The sequence below is a fragment of the Malania oleifera genome, chromosome 7 (assembly GCF_029873635.1).
Source record: "Malania oleifera isolate guangnan ecotype guangnan chromosome 7, ASM2987363v1, whole genome shotgun sequence".
Lineage (NCBI taxonomy): Eukaryota > Viridiplantae > Streptophyta > Magnoliopsida > Santalales > Ximeniaceae > Malania > Malania oleifera.
Window position 1 is genome coordinate 98,186,922 of NC_080423.1, and position 14,760 is coordinate 98,201,681.

Sequence of the window (14,760 nt, forward strand, 5' to 3'; positions counted from 1 at the left end):
AATGTGTGGAATGAGAAGATTCTTGAAGAAATGGGTTTGATTGATGGGGAGGAAATCAGTGACTCTGTGCCTACAAAAGAAACATTGGGCATGAGGGACACAATGGAGGGTATGGAGATAACTAATGGAATTGAATCTATTCAGGAGGAGAATTTGAAGGCAACCACCAAGATGCAAGTGCCAAAAAAGAGGAATCAGAGCCAACAAAAGGAACTGGAAGGTAAGACAATCATGAGGAATAATAAGAGAGTTGCTTGGGTTGAGTTGTTTGCTAACAACAGAAACCCTCCGTGTTGTGGAACAATTCCTACTTTTGCTTTAGATGGTGTTGTTGCTCGCATTCAAGCATCTAAACTGATTGAATTAACTATGATTTCCAACAAACACCTAGTAGGCTACTTCAACGATAAACACTCAAGTAAGTCTGTTTTAAATTTGTTGATTAGTTCCTAGAAAGTGCAGGTAGAAGCTATCCAACGTGAGAAAGGGTAGATAATCTTTAAGTTTCAGAATGAAATGGATTTTCATAATGTGCTGGAAAATGGTCCATACATGATTTATGGAAGGTCATTGCTCTTGAAGAAGATGCTCAAGTATTTTCAATATGATTCTAAACAAAGGACTACATTACCTGTGTGGGTTCAATTGAAGAATTTGCCATTAGAGTTGTGGACTCCAATGGCCTCAGGGAGAATTTGTTCAAAGATTAGAAGGCCACTATTTGCAGATAAATTAACAACAAACAAGGATATGCTTTCACACGCTCGAATTCTTGTTAAAGTTGACATTGCTAAGGAAGTTAAACATTGTGTCAAGGTGTGGCTCTCTATGATATGTTAATAATTCAGGAGGTGGTGTATGAGAGTCTGGCCAGATATTGGCTGCAGACGGTTTGTTTAATTAGTGGGTTGTAGATGGTCAAATTTGTTTTTCAGAAATTTACAACTATTGGAGGAACAAGGGAAACAAAATCACATGGCATAAAGAGGTTTGGAAATGTGGTAGCTTGCTTAAACATGAGTTCACATTGTGGTTAAGAATAAAAGGAAAACTTTTTGCAAGTGATAAACTGTTTGTTGAAGGAGTTGACCAGAACTGTGCATTTTGCAGAACTAATACTGAGACTATTGAACATATCTTTTTTAGATGTAAATTTTCTAAAATTGTGTGGGATCTTGTCCGACATTGGATGGGGTTCATTAGAATTATGTCATCCCTTAAAGTTGCTCTGAAGTTGTTGCATAAGGAGGCAAAGGGCACAGGAATTAAATCTATTAGAAATAAGATTTGCTTGGCTATTACTACTGTGTACTTCCTTTGGCATTTCAGGAACAAAATGAAGTTTTAAGGTAAATCAACTGAACCAAAGGGATTATTTAAGGTGATTCAGAGCCACACTTGTAGAGTCATTTATGATAAATTTGGATTGTACTCCTTTGATTGAGTTTTAAATGGTTGTTTTTGTTTTCGGCTGTTCTATTTCATTTGACCTCTTGGCCTCTAGGTATGCCCAATGTATATTGTACATATCCATTTTGATCAATACTATTTACCATTAACTGATAAAAAAAAAAAAAAATAGTGTGAGGTCGATTCTTATGCGTGGTTAGTAAAGAAAAACTGAAACACGAAAAACAATGATAATTTTTATTTAAATAATTAAACCGTAAACACTACGTACCTTAGAGAGGACACAAGCATGAGTATTCATACACGATTACATGATATAGGAGACAATAAATGATAAATTATAAATCTCATGATTTGAGATAAAATTTGAATTATTGTCATATATCCTTTTTTTTGAATTAATAGACTCTAATTTGTTGGCATATATGATTTTCAAATAATTGACTTTGAATCTTTGATACTCTTTAGTCTTTATTGTGATAATCTGTATTGGATCTTCGTCATTTAAAAGTGAGACACGAGTTGAGTGGGTCCCATTCTTGTTAATCATCTTGGCCAACTAAAAAATCCAAGATGAATGGACCTTTTGAACCTCCAAAGGCAAACAACAATAAATTAAGGATCGATATTTGTCTAGAGTCAAATTTTAAGCTCTTTCTTACCATAAAATTTCACAACCCGTCAATGTCCACTTAAACCTAACCATATTACTAGTACTTACGCTAAAACATACCTTTCACTTACGTAAATTTAAATAAGTAAAAGACACCGACGTGCCCCATTAGGTTTTAACCTCACTAAAGTTTCAAAAATTCTAAGAACTTGCCTTGAGATTTTAAGAATTTAAAAAATCTTCAAAAAAAAAAAAATCTCCCTTTGTATTTTGTAAATGATGACCTTTTTTTAGGAAAAGTTTGAATCTTTTGGTAAATTTAAGGACAAATAATTTTAAAATCTTAAAAAAATTTATAGGTTGTTACCAAATTTGAAGAGAGGTGAATATTTTACCCAATTTAAATACCATTATCTAATTAATAAACAACTGTTCATTGGCAAGCCCCTCACCCAAACACACTGAAAAGGGGAAACAGAGTCACCCCAGTTTGCAAATCAAGGCAATGCCATCGTTGAAAGCAAACCAAACACATACATACATACATGAATATATAAATAAATAAGAAAAGCTAAAATAAAAAAATAATAATAATAATGGAGAGGGAAGTAGGACAGACGTCAGTTCCTTGAAGCAAACGCATCTGGTGGTTTGGGTTCGGGAGGAGGCTCGGGTGAAGACTTTTATGCAGATAAGCACGACCCAATTTGCCCCCTCCCTCTACAAAGCACCCTCCCACGCTTTTCTCCCTTCTCCCAACCCCACTCTCTCTCTCTCTCTCCCGAATTCTCTAGAGTGAGAACCACAGAACAATTCTCTGCAAATTGCTCATGGATAATCAGGAACCCAGTGTCAGAGAAATCAAACCCAGAAACAGAAGGATCATGGTTGATTACCTCTGCCTCCCGGCTTATCCTTTTGTTAATTTGCTTTTTTTTGTTTGTTCTTTTTCTGTTTTCGATTGGCTTCTGATTTGGGTTGTGAAAAAATTGAATTGATTGTGGAACAGGGTGCGGGAGGCCCAGAGGATGAGGAAGAAGACAGCAAGTGGCCGCCATGGCTGGGACCTCTCCTGAGGACGAGCTTCTTCGGTCAATGCAAGACCCACGCCGACTGCCACAAGAGCGAATGCAACATGTTCTGCCTCGACTGCGTCAACGGAGCTTTCTGCTCCACCTGCCTCTCCTTCCACAAAGACCACAGGGCCATTCAGGTTCATTCATCCGAATATCTACTTTTCTAAATCAGTTTCATGCATTTTGGATGATGGTCTTCTGTGCTTCAATAGCGTTTTCCATCCTTGAGTTTTCTGGGTACTTCAATTTTTGCCGTTGCTGTTCGAGAATTGGTGAAGTTTTGTGATGGGTTGTTCTGAAATTAGCGTTTTTGTTGATTGCAGATAAGGAGATCATCCTACCATGATGTGGTGAGAGTGTCTGAGATTCAGAAATTTCTGGACATCAGTGGGGTTCAAACCTACATTATCAACAGCGCCAGAATTGTGTTCTTGAACGAGAGGCCTCAGCCTAGGCCTGGCAAAGGGGTCACCAACACCTGCCAGGTCTGTGACCGCAGCCTCCTCGATTCCTACAGTTTTTGCTCTCTTGGATGCAAGGTACTAATTATCTGTACCCTTTCCATTTTCATTTCCTTTCTGCAAAACTGACTTTCCTACATCTGTGCATTGATGAAATCGAACTGCGGTTTCTGTTGATTGTTTTTTTTAGCCGTCCTTACTTATTTTGGGTTAGAATTCAAATGGGAAAGTTTCAAAAATGTCAATTTCCAGAAAGACCAGCATTCTTTTCCAAGCTACCATTCTTTTTAACTTTCAAGTTTCAACGCAAAGTAGCACTACTTTCGGCGAAATTTTGGGTGCAAAAGAAATGCCTTCAAGAAATTGCAGGCCATTCTTTTGCTTCTGAAGGATTTCAGTGTACATTAATTCTCAAGATTTTAATCAATAATCAACGAAGATGCGCATTAATTTTGTGATTTCCAGATTGTTGGGACATCCAAGAACTTCCGGAGGAAGAAAGTCAGCAAGGAGATAGAAGGGTCAGACTCGGAAGGATCGGTGAGTGGAGTCAGCCATGGATCAATCAAGAGCTTTACGCCCGCGACCCCGCCCCGGACGGCCGCCGTGAACTACCGGACTTCCAAGAGGAGGAAGGGCACTCCCCACAGAGCTCCAATGGGTGGACTGATCATAGAATTCTAAGCCCTTATATGAAGATCATCATCATCTTCAAAATCCCAGCTAAGAAACTTTCTCCAGTATACATAATATACAGTAGAATGCCCTGATCATGGTGGGCATTGTTAGCAGATGTTGCTTTGGTTTCAGCACTAGAGCTTCATCCATGGAGGCCAGTGTTGGGGATTGAAGCTAAAGCTGTTTGTATATAGAAGAATGTAAGAGAAGAAAGTATAGAAAATAAGGAAAATTTCAATAATGGGAAAGCAGAAAAGAATCAAGTTGAGGTTGTGGACAAGAAGGAAAGAAGAAAAGAGAGATGAATGCGATAGTGGAGCAAGTGGATGGTTGGATGGATGGGGGTAGATAAACCTTGATAGATGTTTACTTGCTTTTTTCTTAACTACAGTTGGAACCTAAAATGTAAATGTATAGAGTAGAGGAGAAAAGTTTAAAGAGGAACAGAGAAATGTAATGTAAAAAATTAAGGTGTAATGGTTGAAGTGATTGGTGTATGTGTCCCGTTTGGGAAGGCTTGATCTTCTGTTAGTGCATACAGTTTCTCTTTCTCCAAGGTTGCATGCCGTATTAGTCAAATTCTATGAATCATTTGTTGAGCCAAACATGGGCTTATGGACTTTTTTCACAATGGAAAGGCTTATAAGCTCCTTAAAAGTGGAAAGGGTTTTCATTTTTCAGGCTGCTTCCCTCATTCCTTCAGTCTTATTTATAGTTTAATTCATTATTGGGGTAAGCTTGTTTTATAAAAATGGGTTCTAAGATTTGAAAGAAATTGATATAATTATATATTATATTTTACTGAAATTTCTGAAAGTTAAACTTGACGGCTGGATTTTACATTATTTGTAAGATGGAGATGATTTTTAAAAAATAAAAATAAAAAAATTGGACGAGTGGAGATAGTTTCAATTTTGCCAAAATGCCTAGGGAAATGAAGTTGGGCCAAATGCATGAATCTTGAAACCTTGAAATGTGCGTTGAACTTGTTTATTCCTTACCCCCCCCCCCCTTTCTCTCTTCTCTCTCTATCATGGAAAACATCCCTTTCATAATATCATTCTTTAGGGCTGATTTCATAATAAGATAATTTCTATTTTAGATAATGAGTTATATTCTTAGATTATGGGTAGGTTTATATATATATATATATATATATATATATATATATAGATATGGGGTTGGTAACAAATATCGAATATCTTTTATTGAATCATCCTTCAATCGTGACCATCTTAAAGGAATCAAATAAGAATGACTTGGAGGACTCGGGGTATACGGTGGGATCGTATTTTTATAGTGGTAGAGGCAAACCCTCCTTCAGTCTAACATTTATAAGTGTGTTATTATGCTTAAAGAGATTATAGGTAATTTAAGAATGGTTACGTGAGACATTAAATGGTTGTCTTACAACTGTCCGATCCTATGAGCGTTCCTATAAATTTTGGGTGTATCATCTATATACTGAAGGCATATGAAAAGCTTGAGCTAAACATAGGGAAGCAACATGATCATCTATTTTCGAAAAAATATGGTGTAATCATTCATAATGTGATTGATTATTAAAAATGTGTTCGATTTAAGCAATTTAATCTCATAGTTTTTATTTCATGGTGGTGTTTGCACGGACCAGACCTCACCACAAGACAACGTGATGTGGTTCTGACTGTTGTTATTGCAACAACAGTCACTCTTCCATATTTATGGAAGAGAAAAATTCGGTTACAAAGTGGCCCAAAACTTTGTAATTACGATCTTAAAAGTGGAAAGTGTTTTAGATAAATTCATTGACTTTTTCGAGGCTTGGTCGTTAACATCGTTAGTTGGGTCTTATCTACAAAATAAAGCATAATCTATTTATTTTTTATTTTTTTTTAAAAAAATTTATATATTTTATTGCAATATTTGAACACGAAACCCTCAATGAGAAATGGGGTCCTATTTTTGGACCATTCCTAGTCTATATATACCTCAATCCTACATTTTTAGGGCACAATCTAAAATAAATTTACTACAAGTTAACTAAAGCAGGCCGACTAAACATGTAAATTTTAGATAATTAATTAAATTATAAAATTATTAATAATTTTTATTTTTAGTTTGCGTAATGCCTATTTTTCAGGAATAAATTATTTTTAATAAATTAATTTGCTACAATTAATTATATAAGAAATCATGTTGTTACTATAAAGCAAATAATAACATAAAACATTTTATGAGTCTACAATAAGAAATAACTATTTTTTAAATTTTATCATAGATATGTCTATTTTTTTTATTATATGTTAAATAAATAATTATTTAGTCAGTCTAACCAAACGAGCAGTTAAAAATGAGAAACATGAAGAGCTTAAAGAATAGGTGGGAAATAAAAATGGAGGGTATCTATTAAAAGCTTTGTTGGGATTGCGGTGAGTCACATGCCCACTTAAATTCTTACCTTGATTAGAACTTCCCATATATGCCTTCAAATAAATGGGCTGCGGCGGCTGTTACCTGACATTTTTTTATAATTTTTATTCTTCCTTGTGGGAGGAAAGTCATTAAGAACAAGATTATTAATTATTTTTATTATCAAGATTTGTTTGTTCAAGAGCTTTATTAGTTTTAAATTAAGCATATTAGGTATTTTAATTAATAGTGTTTTTAATTTTAAGGCAAAAACATTGATTCCTAGACTTAATTCAAGACTTCTAAGTGCATCAATTCTATGGTCATTATTAATAAATTAATTGTTGTCATGGTAAGTAGAAAGGAGAGGGACAAAAATTAATTCATTGGTTAACTTAGTTCTAGGACAAGCTATACTCATCTTTTTATTAGAAAATAATTTATCAAAAGAATACAAACCTTATTTAATGTCTTAAAAAATAACACTAATCTCTCTTTTTTCTCAATTGATCATCTCTAATAAAGTACGTTAATATGCAGTCTTTTTTATAAAATCTAAAAAATAATGGTATTTTTGTTCAATAGCTGAGTCATGAACGCTAAGTATTTTAGAGAAGGTAATTATATACAATTACATGACATAGGAGATAATAAATGATAAATTATAAATCTATGATTTGAGATAAAATTTGAATTGTTGTCATATATCCTCTTTTTAAAATTAATAGGCTCTGATTTGTTGATATATGTGATTCTCAGACAATTGACTTAGGATCTTTGACGCTTTCTTTATTGTGTTAATTTGTCTCGGATCTTCATCATTTAAATTTATAGCGGACAAATGTGACCGTCGAGGTTTTGTTTCGGAATTGCTTTCTTAGTATGTCAAGTTGTGATGCATTGTTAATAGAATCAACATCTAAATTGTAGAAGGTTTTGAGAAAATGAATAGCAAATACTCGTATCATTATTTTATAGATATGCATCTTCTTTTTACTAGCACTAATTTTTCATTGACCGTACCATTACTATTATTATTATTATGGGAAAATCTTAGTAGACATTTTAGAAAATACAATTATTATTTCCTTGATTTGTGTACGAATAGTAGTTATATTTTTAACATGAAAACCCACTAAAAGTCGTATCTAATTAAATTCATGTCCTAAAACTTTCAACCCACACAATTTTTTTTTTAAATTAATATTTAATAATCTAATTAACCAAAATAATTTAGAACGATGTAGTCTCTGACTTTAATAATTATATTATACTATTATATTAATAATAATGTATTCATTTTTGTTTATAAGTTATTATTTTAAGTATAATAATATTGTATTTGGAGATAATTATTTGTGACATTGTCAAAAAAATATCACCAACCATTTTCTGTTTTTTAAAAAATAATTCATTTATCGAATATTAGGATAAATTAATATCAATTACTTTATTGCCTTTATTATGGTTATTATTACTAAATAGATATGTATGGGAAAAGTCCAAGTTGAGATTGTGACCGTGAAGAGAGGAAGCTGAGTCAGACGGGGTGGAGTATCTGGAAGGCCTGAACTTGACATGTACGGTGTCGTTTAGCGGGTTTTACCGGTATTACCGGTCATCCCGAACGCCCCCACTTGCCTTTCAATTGCCCCGCGGCAGCGACGCGCTAGTCGCCGCCTTTCAGGTCACGCCTCCATTATCTTTGGCCGCCTCTGTTTTATTTTATTATTATTTATAGTCACACCCACCAACCGAACCTTGACACGTGTCCCACCATCGTCAATTATTGGCCTCCCCTCGCTTCTCTACCGTCCACCCCATGCTGTGGCATCTTTTTGAATTCTTATTTTATAATTTCTGAAAAATATATTTATCGTCAAAAAAGAAAAAGACTTTTTCTCCGAAATTCAGGAATGACATCAATTTTTTTTATTATACTTTAAGTAAAATAATATTAACATGAATATTTTGATTCAATGGCGCAATATATTTGTCTTAATGACGATTTTATTTACCTAAGTAGAGAATATATGGAGTCATAAAATATCTCAAGAAATTTTGAATTATGTCTTAGATGCGTATCAATGAAAATGCAAGTGTGTTTGAAGCATGTTTCATTTTTTTAGGTACACGGATAAGTCGAATGTTTCAGTCAAATAATCTAATTTATTTTTTTACTAATTTCTCCCAAAATTTAAAATTAAAATCTTTAATATAGATGTCTAATGCTCAAATCATTGAAGCATCCCTAAAATTTTATTTAAAAAATTATATATCCTAACAAAATAAATAATAACATATGCATATACATACTATAAAATAGTGAAAAGAAAAAGTAGTTGCTCATTAGGTTTACAAAATCTTTTAAGATTTTAAGAACGTAAGTTGAAAATCTTCAATATTTACATTCAAAATAGTTCAATGGATTCTAAAAATTCACTGAACAAAGCATAATACAATGAATTAGGGTTTGGCATCCGGAGAGACCATATTTGCAAGCTCTTTTCACATAAAAAATGTGCCTAAAAAAGACCAGTACAAAAAGAAAAAATTCTAAAAAAAAAAAGGAGAGAATACATGCATCTATAGTTTTTAAAGTAGGGTCCCCTCTCTCTCTCTCTCTCTCTCTCTCTCTCTCTCTCTCTCTCTCTTATATTATATATATAATTATATAAAAGGATATATGGTGGATGTCATCCCATAGCTCTTTTTAAAACCTGGGTGTGTCTCATTTGGTCCACTTGCTCCACAATGAACAAACTCATAGGTCATAGAAGATAGGGGTGGGGATGAGATCCCACATTGATGAAACTTGCCTCATCCCTGATGTCAATTTGGTTATAATATACTATACACAGTCCCTCCCCATCACATGACCCAACCCAACGCAACCCTTCCCTTCTTTATATTCCCATCTAATAAATGCAAAGAAATGACCTCTAACCCTCTCATCAAATTTAGAATTCATTACATCCAAACACCCCATACCCCATTCTTCCCCCAAAGTATCAAAGAAAGAAAATCACTTCATTGATTAGTTTTGACCCACAACAGTGTTTAATTTAGCCTGCAGTCCTTTGTTAGGCCACCAGTTTCAACAACTTGTCCTCTCCTCTTCCACTTCAACCCTTTTCCTCACCAGAAAAATTTATTGCACCTCGAGAAAATTTTTCCTCCTGCAAACTGGCCCCCCTGGTTTACTCTCCACTATAGCTTCTTCCCTCTTCCTACCATTTCAATCTTTATGTATATAGCACTTGCTTGATTCCTCACTTTGGTGAAAAAGCACTTGGGTTTTACATGCTCATATACTGGGATATGCCAATCAGTCCCCATGTGTATGTGTTGGGACAAAGACATTTCATGTGTATAGTGTGTATTCCCAATGGGCAGCTAGCTAGAGAAGGAAGACTTCCAGCTAGCTGCAAAAAAGACATCAGTCACTAAAAGGGAATGCCCCATTTGGTATGGCAAACAAGGCCTGAATTTGCAATACCCCTTTGGTTCACATCATCTTCACAACATGCAATATTCCATGTGTGGTTCTTGTGGGTGAGATTGTGTTTCTAGGGTTTTTTCCTAATCAATTAATAATGACAATTAGGCACTAGATTGAAAGGGGGTTGTGATCCTTGTGGTCAGAGTTCAATATCATTATTATTATTATTTTGAAACAATGAAAAGAACCCTTTTTTTATGCATAAAAGTAGCCCTAAAAAGGCTAAACTCATGGGTTCAAGTTGGCCTCCATCTCCTCTAGCTAGCTCTATTGTATCAAATAATAATAATAATAATAATAATAATAATAATAAGGGTTTGTTCAATTGTGTAAAACAATTTTCATTCCATATTTTTTAAACTTTCAAATAATTACAAAAATATTGCCGCAATTTTTATTTTTTTCGGCATATGTGTAAGGGAAAGTCGAAGACAACAGAAAAATATTTTTCATTTTCTAAAAAATGTTGAAAAATCATTTTTAAAATGGCATTTATATAGTTCTATGGAAAAATAAAACGGTTGTCCATGTAAAATTAAACATATGCTAAACTACTTTTTCTTTAAAAAAAATACAGGTATCAACATCTTAAAATTTTTAATCATAAAGTCAAACTAAGATGAACATGCGTGTGGATGGTTTACCTGAAACCACGGAGATCGATGTACACTAAGTTGTCTATAAAATTTAAATTATCATATTTTATGTACCTTAATAATAATATTTTATAGTAGGCACACACGTATGTACGTAAGTATATTTGTATAATAATGGAATATAAAAGGAAAAAAAATTGCAATAGTTGTAATGGAAGAAGTGGACCCATTCTGCATCATCAAAAGAATATATACACTAAGAGTCTATTTTGGAATCAAACATTAAAATAATAACAACAAACAATAATAGTAAAGTTGAATAAATCAAATAGTAGTCCCCATGAGCATGGCGCGGTGAAAAGGCATCAGCACGTAAGAAGAAGTATCGGGAGTTCAATTCCAGGTAGATATACTCACGGAACTAGCGGTACCTGTGGATGGTGAGAATTTACTCTATGAATCAGCAGGGATTGTGAATGGTGAGAGTTCGCTCTGTGAGCCAACGGGGACCGTGGATGGTGAGAGTTTTTTGTGAGCCAACGGAAATCGTAGATGGTAATGGAGATATGTCCCGGGGGTCGGATTGGCCGAACGTCCAATTGATGCACGGAAACTGTGTACGCATACTGAACTTTACCTGATCAGCGAGACTTAGGGGGAGGACGTTGATCCGTAGGTTTGGTACTGTATCAAGGGGTGCGAAGGGCTTGTTGGCGGTTGGAGTTTTTATATAATAAAAAAAATATCAAATAGTAACCCACTGCCCAAACCTTAATGTCATAATGTCAGAAACTAATGATCATGTTTTGTAAGTTTAGGGTTTGCAGAAAGTGCCATCAATTAATTGCTTTCTGACATATTCAAATTTTCTTATAGCTTTCAGCGTTTGAATATTTGATCATAATTGCAGTGTGAAGCATGCATCTGCAAGTCAACTGATTCCAATATTGAACTGCATTATGCAGGATGGATGGAATCATCATCTCTCCATTTTTCCACATACCCACATCAACATGGGCTTTAATGAGTAATATCCAAGTTAGTTGGGAGTTTTAATTTACTGATATATGGGGTTGGGTTGAATTTAGGATTTAGGGTTTAGGGTTTAGGATTTATATTTGATTAATAAATGATGCAGTGAGATAATTTGTTGAAAGTTTCAAGAGGAGAGGGCTAAGGCCAACAGAGTCAATGCTTCCCTTTTACTTAATAAATATGTTCCTCAGTAGAACACTTGACTTCCTCATGCCTCATTTATTTCAGTAAGATGAAATGATCTGCAACTTGGGGCACGCTTTCAGCTTTTTCTGTTTTCTATTTCTGCCTTTGTGTTTGTTTTAATGGTAAAGTGTGTTTGTTTGGAGTATCTACCTTTTTAAGTTTCCAAAAAAAAAAAAATGCATTTGAAAATAGAAAGAGGGGTTATTTAATAAAAAAAAATTATATTGATTTTTATTTAAATTCACATAATTTTAAATTTATGATTCTAAATTTGTGTTTCCAAACATGTCACTATTCCTAACTCCATGCATCTATTGCCTAAAATTTTAAATTTTTGGGAACTTAAAATGGGAACTGCAGCAATATTTGCTTTCAAAAAAACTCCTTAGGGCAACAGTAGGCATCCATGGCCTATATGCTCTTTTTGACAAATCCATCAATAGCAAAATTCAAATTAAGCCCCCATCTAAATGCATCTAGTGGCCATTATTGAATCTTGTCTCCATTTAATTTGAACAATTTTTAAAATTGAGAATTTTGTGTTTTTTTGACTTTGATAAATTACTTTTCACTTTAAATTCACGTCACTAAGAAAGGTCTTAACTTAAGTACTAAGTCACAAAATTTATTTTCATAAGCCATTCAAACACCATCCAAATCGACTGTCGGGGTCAAATAACCCATCATGGTTGTGACTAATGCGCTGCTCTAAATACAGTACCCATTTTTTCAACCAAGAAAATCAGGATAGTATGGAGAAAATTATGTATCATAACAATGCTCTCAAAAAATAGATCACAAAAATAAGAAATCATTTTGGGTTTGGACAATAAAAAAAAGTAATATATTAAAAAAATTAGAAAAATAAATTGAACTATAAGAATAAAAAAATAGATAAAAGTTTGAGGAATTAAATAATTAATTTTATGAAATACAAATATATATATATATATATATATATATATACATAGTCAATGTAATTTATATATAAACTTCACAATAATTTTGACAATTTTCTGATTGTTTGATTCTCGCTGTACGTCGAGAAGTTGCTACCAAACAAGATGGAGTGAAATAAAAATAAATGGCACTAAAGTATTTAATTATTTAGCTAGCGATTGTTAACTTCATTACTAGGAGGTGCGTTTAGAAAAAACTGATAAAACATTTATAATGGATGACATAGTTAAGGGGATATGAGTGTATTTTCCCAAAAACATTTGTCAAGAAAAATGCCACTTTAATAATTATTTAAAAAAAAATTTAAATAAATTATTTTTCACAAGTAAACAAAACCTATCTCCAAGCCCATTGATCAATCCCTTTTCATGTTAACTATAATTTTTAAAGTATCTCAACAAAGATTGATCAATCTCTGGAAACTTACCTCTTTATAATTTTTTGAGTATACACGAGTGAACCTTACAAGTCTCGAATATTGAACTAAAACCCTTTTTACATTAAGATAGTATCATACAAGTATTACTAAGAGTTAAGATGGTTAAGGTTTCATTAATCCAGCGAAACAAAAAATAAATAAATAAAAATCATTACAATAATAGTACCTTACCTACGATTAATGATGCTACCTTGATTAGTGCAGTAATCTTTTTTCCACGTGAAGGATTAGAGTCATTAGACTAGACTATGGGAGCATATGTGACTTTCCATATATATACATATGAAAAGAAACAAGATCTGATTATTCCCTTGATATTTTTATTTTTGTTTTTGCATTTTATCAATGAGGCAAAGCATCCAATAAAAATCATATCTTGGTGGGTTAGGTTTGAGGAATCAGAATCCTGCTTATCTTCCATCCTAATCTTCCTTTTTTTTTTTTTTGCACCATACAAAGTCAAGCAACGTATTCATCAACAGCTTCATGAATTTTATATATGTATATATGATCGGCATAAAGGAGGGTAAGCCCTGTATTAGTGGTAAACTTGCTCTTTTGTAGTCGGTTGGTTACAGGTCGAGTTTCAAGGAAACGGGCTTCTTGCATTGAAATAGGGGTAAGGTTGTACTCACTGTGACAATCCTTCCTCTACCCTCACAAAGGCAAGAGCCTTAGGAACAAGTTTGGCACGAATAAACTTACCAGAGCTCATCATCAAGGAGTGGCTGATAGGGACAATAGCTAGAGATGGCAGCTAAGTACTATTAGAGAATGAAATTGAACTTTCGAATTTGAATTTGTATGAATTTGAATAGAGTATAATATAAAACTATACAACAAGAAGTCTTTAGTCCCACTTCTTAGACTAGCTCTTCCAAGCTTCAATTCCTCAAATTGTTCCTTGTCATATTTTTCTCGCTGCTCCAGTTGACCAGTTTATTTGCCTGCACAAAATGGTTAGTAATTTATTTCAATATTTTCATTTTTTAGAGACAAGGAATCACATCGGAGAAATGAAGGGCATATTTGCTTGTGAAAACAGCTTTCATTTTTATTTATGGTTTTCTAAAGATTGTAAAGACGTCACCATGTTATTCAATTTTCTAGCATTTATAAACATGGGATGATATCTTAAGAAAAAACAATGTTGTATATTTGTGATTATTTAAAAAAATAAAATAAAATATATTTTCTACAACCAAACGAGCCTTAGCCAATTTTCACAATTCCATATTTCTGAATGTATCTCTAATCAATCATTGCCAAACAGTCTAGCCCAGATGCCCACTACGGAAGGAGGGTACCTATGTTCAGCATTCTTGGAAGTAATCCCTGAATAGAATGTGTCTAAATCTCTTCAGATTTTTTTTTCCACCCATCAGGAACCAGAAACTACAAAAGATCTGCCTG

At 33.6% G+C, this 14,760-nt stretch overlaps 1 protein-coding gene across 1 annotated transcript; it reads left to right on the forward strand.

Annotated features, from left to right (window-relative positions):
- The first annotated feature begins 2,709 nt into the window (after positions 1–2,709).
- On the forward strand, positions 2,710–4,735 carry LOC131159290 (protein RGF1 INDUCIBLE TRANSCRIPTION FACTOR 1-like). The gene is made up of 4 exons (XM_058114054.1): positions 2,710–2,910; positions 3,033–3,236; positions 3,423–3,638; positions 4,026–4,735. The coding sequence occupies exons 1-4, from the start codon at positions 2,854–2,856 to the stop codon at positions 4,242–4,244; spliced, it is 696 nt and encodes a 231-aa protein (XP_057970037.1). The 5' UTR covers positions 2,710–2,853; the 3' UTR covers positions 4,245–4,735.
- The last annotated feature ends 10,025 nt before the right edge of the window (positions 4,736–14,760 follow it).